This window comes from Rattus rattus, chromosome 7, assembly GCF_011064425.1.
Source record: "Rattus rattus isolate New Zealand chromosome 7, Rrattus_CSIRO_v1, whole genome shotgun sequence".
Classification (NCBI taxonomy): Eukaryota; Metazoa; Chordata; class Mammalia; order Rodentia; family Muridae; genus Rattus; species Rattus rattus.
This window is the reverse complement of record NC_046160.1, coordinates 97741304-97755772: the sequence shown is the minus strand read 5'-3', so window position 1 is coordinate 97755772 and position 14469 is coordinate 97741304. Positions and strand designations below refer to the sequence as shown.

Sequence of the window (14469 nt, the reverse complement as noted above, 5' to 3'; positions counted from 1 at the left end):
AACAACAATCTTCTGCCCTCCAGGTTGCCCACCCTCCAAAAGAGGCAGAAGCTAAATTTAGCCAAGATCTTTTGCCTTAATTATGGAAATACTTATTCCTATCATTATAAGATGGAGACGCCACCAAATGCAGAAACTTTGACAACCACTCACTTCAAACAACATATACACAATTGCAGTTATTTTAATTTACAATAGTTAAAAGCAGAATAGTTATGCCCACCATTATGCCTGTAAAACAATAAAAGATATATTTACAATGATAAATCCACCCTTGCAAGGATCTTGTATTAACTTACAGATGTTGTACTAGGACATGGCTCGCCAACACTGGATTAACCTTGCCTACAAGCTATGTTTCTGGGAAGAGCAAGTACACGGTTCACAGATAGACAGTTAGACCAGTGTGTATCCTCAAAGATTACCAGTGTACCACAAGATCTCTATACAAACTAAGATGAGGAAAAGAAAGCACAACAAAAACCCAAACAAATAAAACAAAAACAAAACACATTTATCCCTGAAGTTCTGTGTTTAATTTCACTGAAATGAAATTTAAACTGCAACAATAAAATGTGCATTTTTCTTTTTCTCAGTAATGTAAAGCATTTAAAACTTTAAAAAGCAGTCTTACCTGTTAGATACTTTTTTTCTTGCTCACGGACCAAAGAACTGAGAGAGGATTATGAAAGAAAAGCTAGTGTATGAGAAGCATCAATATATTCAGCTGCTGATCTAAGTTAGCATACAGGCAAAGCCAATACTGAATACATTGAAATTAGAAAGGAAAGATAGGAGACATGGAGAGAGGCTAGAAACCGAAAGCTATTACAGGGAGAAAATCTAATTTCTGAAATACTCCTGATGGATTTAAATTCATATTTTAAGATGAATCTACACTACATAAAACTTACCTCAGTGTCATACACTTAAGAAATTTATTTTGGAGATAATCTCTTTTGTCCTCAATTTTTAACTCCCGTTATTTAATATGCTACCTTTTCTCTGATGTAAATACAATTTTTCAGAACTCATTTTATGTTTACTTGTTCTATGTACACAAAACTGAGAATCTACTCCATACTATATGCTTCTAAGAAGCTATTTATATATGCAATATGTGTATGTATACAAGCAGATATCGCATATATATGCATATTTTAAGAAAGAATAAAGAAATGAAATGATTCCTTAAAACAATAAACAAAGTTATGAAGAGAAAAGGAAAGAATTTAAAAAAAAAAATCAAAAATCTTACCTTATTCTCTCTTCAGACTCATCCGTGCTGTAAATGGACGCCCCCTGCCACGCTGATACCCTGACAGTCTATGGTTATTTAATAATCTCATACCAAAACATGCAAAGGTTCACTGAGCTCATTTTTTATTGCTAAGAATTCAAATTTCCCTTAACCACACCACCCAAAGAGAACTGGTTTTTATTTTTTTGTTTTGATATCTTTTATTTCTAAATCACATTTTGGAAATTCAGAACATTGCCATCAGTAAAAGTAATACTAAGGCAGTGAAATGCCTGACACCCCTAAGTGCTGAAGTAGTACCTCGTGAGTTAAAAGTTTTTACCAACCTCATTTCCTCATAATTCACCAATAACATGACAGGGTTTAAAACAAATAAATAAAAACAGAAGGGGGTAAACCACACACACAACTGTATACCATTTTTAAGCTTACTCGGCCTTCAACTGGAATAGTGAACATACATGGAGTATTCTACAATGACTTTCCACAGACTAGCACTGTAACTCTCAACCTTCTGGGAGTTACATTTGTGCTTTTATACACATTTACTTCCTGAAAAAGCACTGTATGTGAGCTATGGTTGGGTATCTGGACATTAAGTGTTCAGCGGCACTGATAATCAGCATTAATTGTCAACTTGGGATTTTGAAAGCAGTAAGAAAAAATAAGTATCGATATAGAGAAAGTGAACACTTAACCCCACTGAGTTATGTTATGTACTTCTCAGTCTAGTCAGAACCAATAATGGCTTACTTATTACCTCTAATATCAAAATACATCATGCACTTTCCATTTCACCATCCGAAAGCATCACCTTCAATATCAGCGAACATTCACAGATGCACTGTCATTGAGAGAAGCTTTAAATAGGCAAAACTCGTGAGTGGGATTTACTATATACAAATACCCATTTCCAAGCCAGTTACCCCTTTGCATATTTTTCTGAGGGGGCATCCATAAATATAATAAAAAACAGAAGCTCATACTTACATCCTATTCCTTGTTACTTTCCAAGCTGAGAGTTTCATCTTGCATTAGTCACCATATGATCTCTATCATAATGGTGGGGGTCAATGAATAGATTAGCTTTATGGGAATTTACAGTTCTTCCATGCATCTATAATTTGGTAAGTCTGGTAATCACTGGCCTACTTTTTAAAATCTCCCCCACTCAAACTTATTCCACACAAATATAAATCTTAAATTTTAATCTCAGCTCTTTAAAAGTTTTCCTAAGATTAAAGACCTGCCCACAAAATAAACTGAACTGTATGTATGTTATCCTTCTACCCCCTGAATATAGTTTAATCTGACCTTGATGTTTATGTTGAAATCTATATATTAACTTTTGTTATATTAAAGTGAGATGACTGTAGTAGTCAGTGACTGAGAAAAATTAGCAATGACCACTTTTAAATATGGTATTAGTCTTCTGTTCTTTTGTTTCTACCTCAGTATCAATTAAGCCTATTAAAGGCAATAAGTTATATTCTAATGTAAAGTTGATTTTCTTGTCTGTTTGCTTTGGATTCTGTAAAAAGTCTAGATTGGTATCAAGTGAAAAACCAAGAATACTACCTTGTGTGTGTCTCTGAACTTGCTGATCTCTCGGGATATCAAATCTCTTTTGTCTTCTTCCATTTCTATAGCATTTATATCCTCCTAAATTAAGGGAACAGAAAGGAATAGAGATTTACATACATTAATATAAAAGAGACACAATTCAATATTTCATGCAAGTATTACAAATACATCTAAGCAAAAACCAACTTTGAAGTAAGATCTAACGTAAAGTTATGACGATAATACTGGTAAAAATCACATATCTGCAGTTAGTAGTGCACACATAAAAGTCAAAGCCTACAGTTCAAACGAACCTTGGTGATGAGTGGGTAAGGGATCAATGGGGCCACTGGAAATCTACGGAAAATCTGCAGAGAAACCCACAAAGATTTTTTTAAAAACAGCTCACATTACACTATAATAAAACTGACTACATACTTATCCAGGCAACAATACACTACTTGTGATACTTTCTTGATTTCAAATTACAGTAAGAATGATTTATCTTTAAATCCCTCTATCACCCATCACATGCTTTCTTTTCAATAGCCAGAATACTCTTAAGAGTATCAGGACTGATTCCTTAGATAAGGAATTCTAAATTATCACTTGATATATATTTGCATGCACAAAATAAAATTTCTCTACCTTAAGAAAATATTTGCCTATAATTCTTGCCAAAAAATTGTAACTTACCCTCTTAATTACTATCAATTAGTTATTTTTATCCTTCCATATCAGTGGAGGGAGAAATTTTCAATTTTACCTAATATCTGACTAACTCTTTAATATTTCCAATAATATCAAATTTCCAATAATAACACTCTTGGACCAAATAACGATTATAGTAATACAATTGTATCTGGTCAATGATAAAACTAAAATGCCCAAAAGACACTGAAAATCAAAATGGAACTTTCACTATCCCTTAATGTGTATTTTATAGCATTTTTCATAACACAGACAATTCCTGAGTTTCTAAAGGAACACAGTGTTTTAAAGAAGAACAAATTATATAAATTATTATATTGTCAAACACATACGTCCTCCTTCTTTTCCTTTTTCTTCTTCCTGGGGTGAGAGTCAGACTCCTGTGAGGGGGCATTTAGCTCACTGGAATATTCTCGGATTAAAACTTCAATGGCCCCTTTAATCATCTGGTCTCTTCGCTTTGTTTCTTCATCTAAGGCTTCTTCATCATCATTAGTGACAGTTTCTGGTCTTGCGTTCTTAAAAACCAACACAAATTTGAAGAGAATAGAAAAAAATTATTCCAAAAAAATATGAATGGGCTAACACTAGACAGCTGTATCTACAAAACCTAATCACCAGAAAAGGTTACGGGCTGTAAACAATGGCTTTTCCCCCACATGTTTTTCCCCCCACACATGTTTTTTAATCTTTTAAAAAATTACTTCTATGTTTGAATATATGTGTGTGCTACAGCATACATGTGGAAGTCAAGAAGACAACTTGAGTACTCCTTCCACCACAAGCATCTTAGGAAAGAAACTTTGGTGGTCAGGCCTAGCAGCAACATTCCTTATTAGAAAATAAGTCAATTCAACCAGCCCAGCTTCTATAATTTCTGTGTGCAGCAAGAGCTGCTTATAATAACCATATACCTGGCAAGGAATGGGGGTATACTCTTTTAAACCCAGAGGATGCAGAGGCCAGTGGATCTGCCTATTTACATAGGCCCAGAACAATCTGAGAGCTCTGGAGCGAAACCGTGTCTCCACCATATGCTATATGTCCATCTTTCCATCTGACTGGCACGTGCAGTAGGTCAAAACATAGCCAGGAATGGTGATGTACACCTTTAATCTCAGCACTCAGGAGACAGAGCCACAGATATCTCTTGAGTTTATGGCCAGCCTGGACTGCAGAGCAAGTTCCAGAACAACCAGGGCTCAAAAGAAAAAAGAAAAAGAAAACCCCACAAAGATCAAATACATAAATATATTTGTTTAGACTTTAGTAATAATTACTTAAGAGTAACCTTCTGATTGGGCAATGATGGTTGACATCTGTATTCCCAGCACTGGGGAGGCAGAGATAAGATTTGGAATTTGTGGGCAACTGGAATTACATGAGACTTTACCTTCCCTTCCAACTAGATGCAATAGCCTCAAAGAATAGTTAGCATGAATCTATGAATCTGCAAATACCACAAGTGAAAGGTAGAGTTTAATCTCCACTCAAAGCCAGCAGTAGTGACAAATAAAAATAGCCCTTAGGCAGGATGGTAATTATTAGGTAAACTTCCCTCACCTAAGAGAACCCTATCTCAAAAAGAAAATCTGTCTCAGAAAAACACAACCTTCTAGCATACTGCTGTTGCTTCTAATCATGCCTTAGCACCCCTAAATATAGAATTCATACAGTTAAAACTAAAAATAGAGTTTATACTATAACCTGAAAACTTTTTTGACTTCCCCTCACTTTCAACTCAACTATTTACTCAAAACATGGGGAAAAATAATGACATAGAAGGGAAAAACATGGAAAATTGTACATACAAAACCATTTTTCTAAACTAAAATTATAAAGTGTATGTTCCAAAATAGCAACTTACTTGATAAATATATACTGATTCCATCAGCATGTAACAAAAATCATGCTTGTAGAACCAGGGGTATAGCTATCCTGGATTCAACCCTCAATATAGCAAGAAAAAAGAACTATAATCTTCCATATAAATGCCAGTTCACATTGAACTCTACACATAGAATTTCATGCTATGTGAGTACTAACAATTATAACTTACCAGGTATTTGATAACAAGCATCATTAATTTGTTTCTATCATTTGAAATAATTTCATATGTATTCAATAAGCCTTACATTAATTAACATTTAATTTAAATTCTTATTCAGAGCATACTCTATGATACTGTGAGAAAGCATAAAGCACAATTTTTTTCTTTTTTTGGAGCTGGGGACCGAACCCAGGGCCTTGCGCTTCCTAGGCAAGCGCTCTACCACTGAGCTAAATCCCCAACCCCTTTCTTTTTTTTTAAAAAGAAGTGGTTATTTCATTTACATTTCAAAAGTTATCCCCTTTCCCGGTTTCCCCTCCATAAACCCCTTATCCCATTCTCCCTCCCCGCTGCTTCTAGGAGGGAGCTTTCCCCCACCTACCCACCCAGCCTCACTGCCCTAGCATTCTCCTACAATGGGGCATCGAACCTTCACGGGACCAAGGCCTCTCCTCCCATTGATGTCTGACAAGGCCATCCTCTGCTACATATGCAGCTGGAGTCATGGGTCCTTCCATGTGTACTCTTTGGTGGTTTAGTCCTTGGGAGCTCTGGGGGATCTGGTTGGTTGATATTGTTCTTCCTATGGGGTTGCAAACCCCTTCAGCTCCTTCAGTCCTTTCCCTAATTCCTCCATTGGGGTCCCCAAAGCACAAATTTTTAAATTGAATTTTTGATCATAAATGTTTATTAATATATAGTAAGAAATAGAAGTATATCAAAGATAAACACCCACTCTATTAAGAGTTTCTTACTTTCTCAAACCTGCTTCTTCATCCAATCTTCTTGTTGCCAATTTTCTACTTGGCATCTTAGATAAGGACAAGATGCTTTACACAGTACTGTAATTAAACTATTAAGATTATTTATTAAACAATATTAGTAAACTATAATTGTGGTGACTGTATTTTAAATTGGTAAATACACCTGTCACTAAAATCCTCAATGATTTGACTTTGGCTTTCTGAACCTTTTGTATGAAAGAGAATGCTCTAGTAACATGGCTATGGACAATTCAAATTTAGTGTTTAGAGTGTTATTGTTTTTGCTCACATAAACACCAACATGCAGCCCAAGTTGGCCTGAAACCTGATAGACTGTTCTCACCCTCCTGCTGAAACTATGTAGCACCAAACCCAGGTCTTTGGAACTTGACTTTTGATATCTAAATTCTACACTATCAAAATATTCACTAGAAAGCACATTGCTGGACTATGTGTGTTACTGAAGGCCTTTAATCCCACCACTTTGAGAGACAGAGGCAGGTAGTTCCAGGCCAAACAGGGCTTCACAATTAAACAGTCAAAAAATAAATAAAATAAAATAAAATCCAGAAGAAAAATATGTTCTGTATGACATTTCCTAGCTCTGGTTTCTTCTCCCTTGGCAGACTCTCCATAGGATTTTAACTATAGGAATGGGAATTGAGTTGTAATTCAATGGCTTACATAAAAATAACCCGTAGACCCTAAATTATCATCCCTACAAACTGACATTTAAGGATCAATATAGCTATTTGCCACAATTATAATCATGAAGGAAAAAAAAACAAAAAAAAAAAAACCCAAATTCAAGTCTGTTTCAAATGGCTGACTGCCTCTCAATCTACATTTTTAGGAAGAAAGCTTATGAGTCTGCCTCTTAACTGATTGCTAATTATCAGAAAAACAAATATCTTGAAAGATCACAGAAGGAAGGAGAAAATTATTTTAGATTGTTAAAAAGATTAGACAAGCTGCCAAATATAATCCAAAGCTCACAATTCCCAAACAATTTCCCAATTTCAACTTCTACCTCTCCAAATCCAAAATGACAGGAAACAGAGCTTCTAGAGACATTCTCCAGACTAACTTCCATAATCTATCAAAAAAGCAAGCAGTTTTGGGGGAAACCCAAAGCAAATGCAGTTCTTTCAGAAAACATTGGCTCACTAAAAGAACTTGGAAGCAATAATGTGAAGCACCTGAAGCACCGTTATCTACTAGATTGTAATGCACATGGCTTTCCAGAGACTATCTGTCCTCCAAAAATTACCAGTTCATTCTCATTGTTTTGTTTTGCTTCCTAAGACACATGATAGAGTCCTGGCTAGCCCGACTGAGGTGGACAGGGCTGGCCTCAGAGATCAACCTGCCTCTCCCTCCCAAATGCTGGGATTAAAGGTATGCACCAACCCCAGCTCACCAATCCATTTTTCTTTTACTTGTATGGGTGTTTTGCCTGCCTGTATGTATACCACTTGCATGCCTGTTGCCCATGGAGGCAAGGCCAGAAGAAGGTGTCAGACCCCATGAAACTGGACTTATGGGCAGTTGTAAGCTGCCATGTGTGCTGGTAATAAAACTTGGGTCACCTCCAAGAGTAGCCAGTGCTAGTAACCATTGAACCAGCTTTCCCACCCACTCCTTTATTCTTGTACACAGAGTGAACAGAGTCTGAAACAATCACACAAGTGTCTCTATAGACACTGCTGAGTAGGCAGACAAAAAGCAGCAAGAACAGGCTGGATATTTACCTCCAATAAAATTTATGATTTTACTAAACACTAGTTAAAGGAAATGAAAAGGGAAAAAACACTAATCTACAGATTTAAATATTTTAAATCAAGTTATTTTTTAATTAGGTGTTTTTTATTTACATTTCAAATGTTATCCTCTTTCCCAGTTTCCCATAAATCCCCTATCCCATCCCCCTCCCCCTTCTTCAATTATGGTGCTCCCCACCCACCTCCCCACTTTGACACTCCCCTACACTGGGGGATCCAGCCTTGGCAGGACCAAGGGCTTAAATCAAGTTAACTTAGTTAACAAAAAAAAAAAAAAAAAAAAAAAAAAAAAAAAAAAAAACCACTTTTCTTAGAATTCAAAATCAGGAAATATTATCTTATTTCACAGGGAATTATTGTTTCTAACTCATGATCTTTCCTTTTGCCTCAGAGTCACAGGAAACTAAAAGTCAACAACAAAATTACTACTGTTATTCAGTAAATAGTTACACTATTAATAATGAGGACATTTTTTCTAGGTAATAGGAAAGGTATCTACTGAAAATCATAGATGTCGGAGGTATATAAAATGTGAGACTCAGACAGAGTGGGGGGCTGTGCTGAGAGAAAGAGACTGTAAATAATAAGAGCACATTCGAGGGGGGGGGTGGATTCAGGACAGGATTTAGTGATACAGGTTATTGTGTCAAAAGTTTTTCCAAACTCAAACATTCCATCCTGTAGTTCTCTGAACAGGAAGGTTAAGAACCAAAGATAGGGGTTGGGGATTTAGCTCAGTGGTAAAGCGCTTGCTTAGCAAGCGAAAGGCCCTGGGTTCGGGTCCCCAGCTCCAAAAAAAGAAAAGAAAAAAAAAAAAAAAAAAAAAAGAACCAAAGATAACTTTAGGAAATCCCTGAAGCTAATCAGATTCCCCTGCTAGAATAAACAATAAAAGCTATGAGACCATCTCAGATGGAAGAAAGCTGAGCTGCAAACAAGTGTCTCAGAGATGATTCTTAAGACCAGACAGAAGAAACCAGCTAAGCTGCCAAGAGGTTTAGACCAGTTCCTTGGAAAGGACATTCTCTACGCTACTGAACTGCATATAGGCTGTGCAGTGTGTGCCAAGTTTCCCAGTTTTATAAGCTGTCACCTATACTTGATTGGGCCTTCATGTGGCTATCGAGTCATTTCTGCTCCTGTAACTCCTCACCCATATTCCTGAACACCAGTAAAACTAATTTAATTGGCTCACCAAGTTGAACTTTTGTCATGAGTTCCCTATCTAGGAGAGTTGTGTCTCTCCAGGATGTTTTATCACAGCTATATGAACCAAAAGCACGTTAATTATAATTAGACAAATTTTTAATGATGAGCTTGGATGGGCAATAAGGCAAGGAGAATAATGATAAAAAACAGTTTGTGGATTGGTGCCAGTAGATGGCTCAACATGTGAAGGGGCCTCGCCACAACTTAACAAACTCAGTTTGATCCCTGGGACCCTCATGATAGAAAAGAACTTCCATGACTTGTCCTCTAATTTCCACATATATATACATTTCCAACCTACAAACACAAATAAAACAAATTCCTTTAAAGATCCAATGAATGACATAAAATCTAACTAATCCCATGAAGGGAATGGGGGAACGAGTTCAAGGTCATACTACAAAGAGTAGTAAGAAACCAACCTGGACTACACGAGGTCCTGTCTCAAAAAAGGCCAGAACACCAGCTGGAGAGGACTAAGCAGTTAGCAGCACTTGCTGCTCTTGACGATGTGTGTTCAGTTCCCTCAACACACATGGTAGCTCACAACTGCTTTTAACTAGTTCCAGGAAACATAATAACCTCCTATCGTTTCCAGAGGAAATACGTGTACATGGTGAACATAAACATACATGCTCACTCACACATAAATAAATCTCTAAAAAAATCCAATATATTAAAACAAAAACCAAGAGATAATAGTAATAGTAATTCAACAAACCTGAACACTAATTCCAACATAGACGGAAATACAGACAGAAATCCTAACCATGAAGACTAGATCTGACAATTAAGCAAGTTTACCTTGTGAAGATATGTAGCATATGTCAGTGAAATTATCTAAACACTAGCAATCCAAAGGAAACAAGAATCATGCAGGGGGAAAGCTGCTGGTAAAATAAAACTTATTTGGTCTTTAAGTCTCATGTCATCCAGGCTGGCCTCAAATTCCCTGTATAACTGATGAGCTTAAACTCCTGTCTCAACTGCCTTTATCTCCCAAGTGCTGGGATTGTACCATTGCAGATGACTTTAGTCTTGTTTTTATGAAATAAAAATATTCCAATTAAAGCTATACTCATGGGGTAGGGATGTGACTCAGTTATAGCATGCTTATCTGTAACACAGGAGCCCTGGGCTCTATCCTCAGCACTGGAAGAAAAAACAAAGAACAGAGAACTACATTCAGTTAGAAAAGAAAATGTCTTCAAGAGCATGAGAGTAAATAGTCTATAATAAAGCACTTATGGTGTCATTAAATTAACTTCCTTTTATTCTTGGGTTGAATGTGAGTTTTAAAAAAATTCTTAAGGGGCTGGAGATGGCTCAGCAGTTAAGAGCCCTGACTGCTCTTCCTGAGGCCCTGAGTTCAATTCCCAGCAACCACATGGTGGCTCACAACCATCTGTAATGGGATCCGATGCCCTCTTCTGGTGTGTCTGAAGACAGCTACAGTGTGCTTATATGAATAAAACAAATCTTAAAAAGAGTCCTGAGCTCAATTCCCAGCAACCACATGGTGGCTCGCAATCATCTGTAATGAGATCTGATGCTTTCTTTTGGTGTGTCTGAAGACAGTAACAGTATGCTCACATATAATTTAAAAAAGTTAAAAAATTTCTTTTAAAAAAAAAGTAATACATAGAGGTAGTATAAGGGAGAAGAAAAGGCTATATCTGGGGTTGGGGATTTAGCTCAGTGGTAGAGCGCTTGCCTAGCAAGTGCAAGGCCCTGGGTTCAGTCCCCAGCTCCAAAAAAAAGAAAAAAAAATTTTTTTTCTTTTGCTTTGTTTGTGAAGACAAGGGATACATTATCACACTAGACACAAAAACTTCATGTAACATAACAGAATTAAAATGAAAAATAAAAATCCTGAATAAGGTTACTCATACATGAATAATAAAGTAGTAAGACTTATTTTCACCCATTTCAGAATCCAATCTGTGTGCATCTAAAAGAGAGAGGGTAACTAATAAACATTGTGTAGGTTGAAATATATTTTATACTTACTTACAAAGCTGCCTTAATGAATTAGCTCTGATTGGAATAGTCTGTACAAGTGTTTTCTCTGGCAAGTTAACCTTGTCCAGCCTCCCTTACTACCTTCATCCCAACCTGGAACAAGCAAACCAACAGTCATCCACCCACTGTGGGTAGATAAAACACTTATCTACAAACTATAAAACACTCCTGCATAAGGCACAAGCATGTACTACAGTAACAATCATCTTGTGAGTCTCATGTTAGATTTATTTACAGGATGAAGTAGTCACACTGACTTGGCACACATAGGTAGAAACAGTATTACATACCCCATTAGCTTTCTTCTTTGCTTTCCATTCATCCAACTGCGCCTTTGTCTTTGCATCAACTTTAACAAGTAGCTTCTTCTCTCCAATCTGAAGGTCATGCAATAATCTGAGGGCTCGGAGGGTAGATTCAGGCTCTTTATACTCACAAAATCCAAACGCTAACAATAAAAAAGAAGAATTTGTGAGATATTAAAGTATAAAAACATGAAAAACAATACAGCAAAGCAAAATGATTAAAGACGAAACTTAGGAGGGCACCGAAATCATCACTACAACCCTGGTCTTTTTTTTTTCCTTTTTTTTTTCGGAACTGGGGACTGAACCCAGGGCCTTGCGCGCAAACGCTCTACCACTGAGCTAAATCCCCAACCCCTCAACCTGGGTCTTTAACCTTCTAATAACCATTTCACTTTAACATCCATAAACCAACAGGGAAGGGAGAGTTTAAAAAAAGACCAGGGGAAAAGAAAAAAATTAAAATCCAGTAAATCATTATTTACTAAGAGCTAAAAATAATAATAAAATTTAAAAATTAAAAAAAAATAACAGTCAAAAAAAAAAAAAAACCAACAAAGAACAGGATATAGCATTAACCATGTAGATTTTTGCAGGGGGAGTGGCAAGACACTTATAATCCAGTACTCAAAGGCCAGAAGCAAATGAGAACTGGAACAGCTTTAAACTCAGAATAAATCCCCAATGAATTTCACTATAGAAAACGCCTATATATCCTGAATGAAATGAACATTTACATTTGACTTTTTGGGAAAAATAAACATTTCAGTATTAACTAGACACCATGGCTATTTTGGGTATTTTTCCTTCAGTCTCACCCACAAAAAGACAAAATGTTAAGTTTCAGAGTATATACAAAATATAGAGACAAAAATCCCAATGCTAGGGGTGTACTTAAAAAATAACACAAACGGCCAGGCATGGATGGTGGCACACACCTCTGATCTAAGATTTGTGAGGCAGAGGCTTGCAGGAGCAATTAGAGGCTAAGCTGCTCTACAAAGTGAGGACAGGATAGCCAGGGCTATGCAGAGAAAAGGGAGGAAAGGGGGAGAAGGAAAGAGAAAGAAAATGGGGGGGGTGTGTCACATGGATGAATGAATAAAAGAAACAAAAGGAAATCTGTAGATCTGTAGGATACTGGTAATAAGATGAGTGACCATAAACTGATAATTATTAATGCTTGAGTAGTAACCATGGAATTGTCACACCATCACATTTTATACCATTTTTTCCATAATAAAGAAAGGTATTTTTAAATCAAAACTAGGTATAGCTTAGTGATAAATAAGTGCTCACATATATGAAACACTACACTTAACTGATAACACCAAGAAGAGAAAGAGAGCAAAGAATTTAGCAGTGTTTGTATACAATGAAAAGTAGTTTGTTGACTTTCAAAACTAATAGGCCATGTGTAGCTGGGAAGCACTTGCTATAGAAGTGCTATAAGGACCAGAAGATCCCAAGTACCCACAGTACCCACATAAAAGCGCACATAACATGGCAACCACTAGTAATCACATCCCTCCAGAAGCAAACATGGGAGAAACTCCCTGATCAACTTGGCTAGCTATATGATCTTAAGTTCAGCAAAAGAGATTCTTAAATAAAGTGAGGAGCATTTGAAGAAGACACAGAAAGCAAACAACCATATTACATATACATAACTACAAGAGCAGCTAAAGGCGGCTTCATACTAAAGAGCACTTGTTTTTATAGGGGACCCAGATTCTATTCCCACCACCCACAAGTCAGGGAAAGCAACTCCCTCTTCTGGCCTTTGCAGAACTGAACACACGAGGTGCACAAGCACACAGATAAGCATGAGGCACACATTCATATACACAAAGTAAAAAATAAATAAGTCTCAAAAAAAATAAAATAAAAACAACAGTCCGCCTAATTATCCTTCCCTGTTCTTGAGTTCTAATTATTGCATCTGGGTCAGACAGTCTTACTTTCAGACAGAAGAACCTTAAAAATCTATGAAATTAGTGGGAAAGCTGAAGAGACAGCACAGCAGGTAAGAACACATACTACTCTTACAGAAGACAGATTCTCAAGACTCCTGAAGGCAGGTGGAAACCAGCTCTAACTCCAGTTCCAAGGGAGCAACACCCTCTTCCAGCTTAGATAGGCACTGCATTCACATACAGAAACCTCTACACAAATTACAAGCCATTGGGACTGGAAAGATGGCTCAGTGCTCTTCCAGAGGTCCTGAGTTCAATTCCCAACAATCACATGGTGGCTCACAACTCTATTTAATGAGAACAGATGCCTTCTTTTGGAGCACATGAAGACAACATACTCATATACAAAAAAATATATGTATACAGATAGGTAAAGACAGATATAAAGTAAATCTTTAAAAAAAAAAAGTACAGGCCATTAAGAAACTACTAGATTTGACAAGTCTAGTAATTAAGAGGGAAGGAAGAAAAAAACTATTGAGTAATGCTCAATATTTCCTCCTCTACCTCCTTTTCTGCTTCAACTTTTGAATCTTCTAACCTCAAATTTCAGCCAAAACCTTCTCAATTGCCTTCTTATACATTCTATTAGGAAAATTAAAATAAAACATGCTAAGTTTTATACAAACTTATACAAACGGGTTAAAATGGCAAAACAAAGTAAGGAAAATATGAGTACCTTGAAGTTTTCCAGAAGCGCCTTGCACTCTCTTCCAGCTCAACACCAAACCACATTTCTTAAAAAGAAATTTAAGAATTAACACTTAACAAACAAAAGTTTTAAGACAAGATCACAATTATATGGGTAGCTCACACCAGTAATACAA

The 14469-nt window shown here is 36.5% G+C and overlaps 1 protein-coding gene across 3 annotated transcripts in view; it reads right to left on the bottom strand.

Moving 5' to 3' along the window:
• Positions 1–14469, bottom strand: part of Rbm25 (RNA binding motif protein 25) — a 47648-nt gene that overhangs the window by 18461 nt on the left and 14718 nt on the right. For all 3 annotated transcript variants that reach the window (XM_032908096.1, XM_032908097.1, XM_032908098.1), the window contains 5 exons: positions 14322–14379; positions 11652–11809; positions 3868–4053; positions 3139–3192; positions 2840–2923 (listed from right to left, as the gene is read on the bottom strand). In XM_032908096.1, the coding sequence (XP_032763987.1) occupies positions 2840–2923; positions 3139–3192; positions 3868–4053; positions 11652–11809; positions 14322–14379 (540 nt within the window). The remainder of the gene's footprint in view (positions 1–2839; positions 2924–3138; positions 3193–3867; positions 4054–11651; positions 11810–14321; positions 14380–14469) is intronic.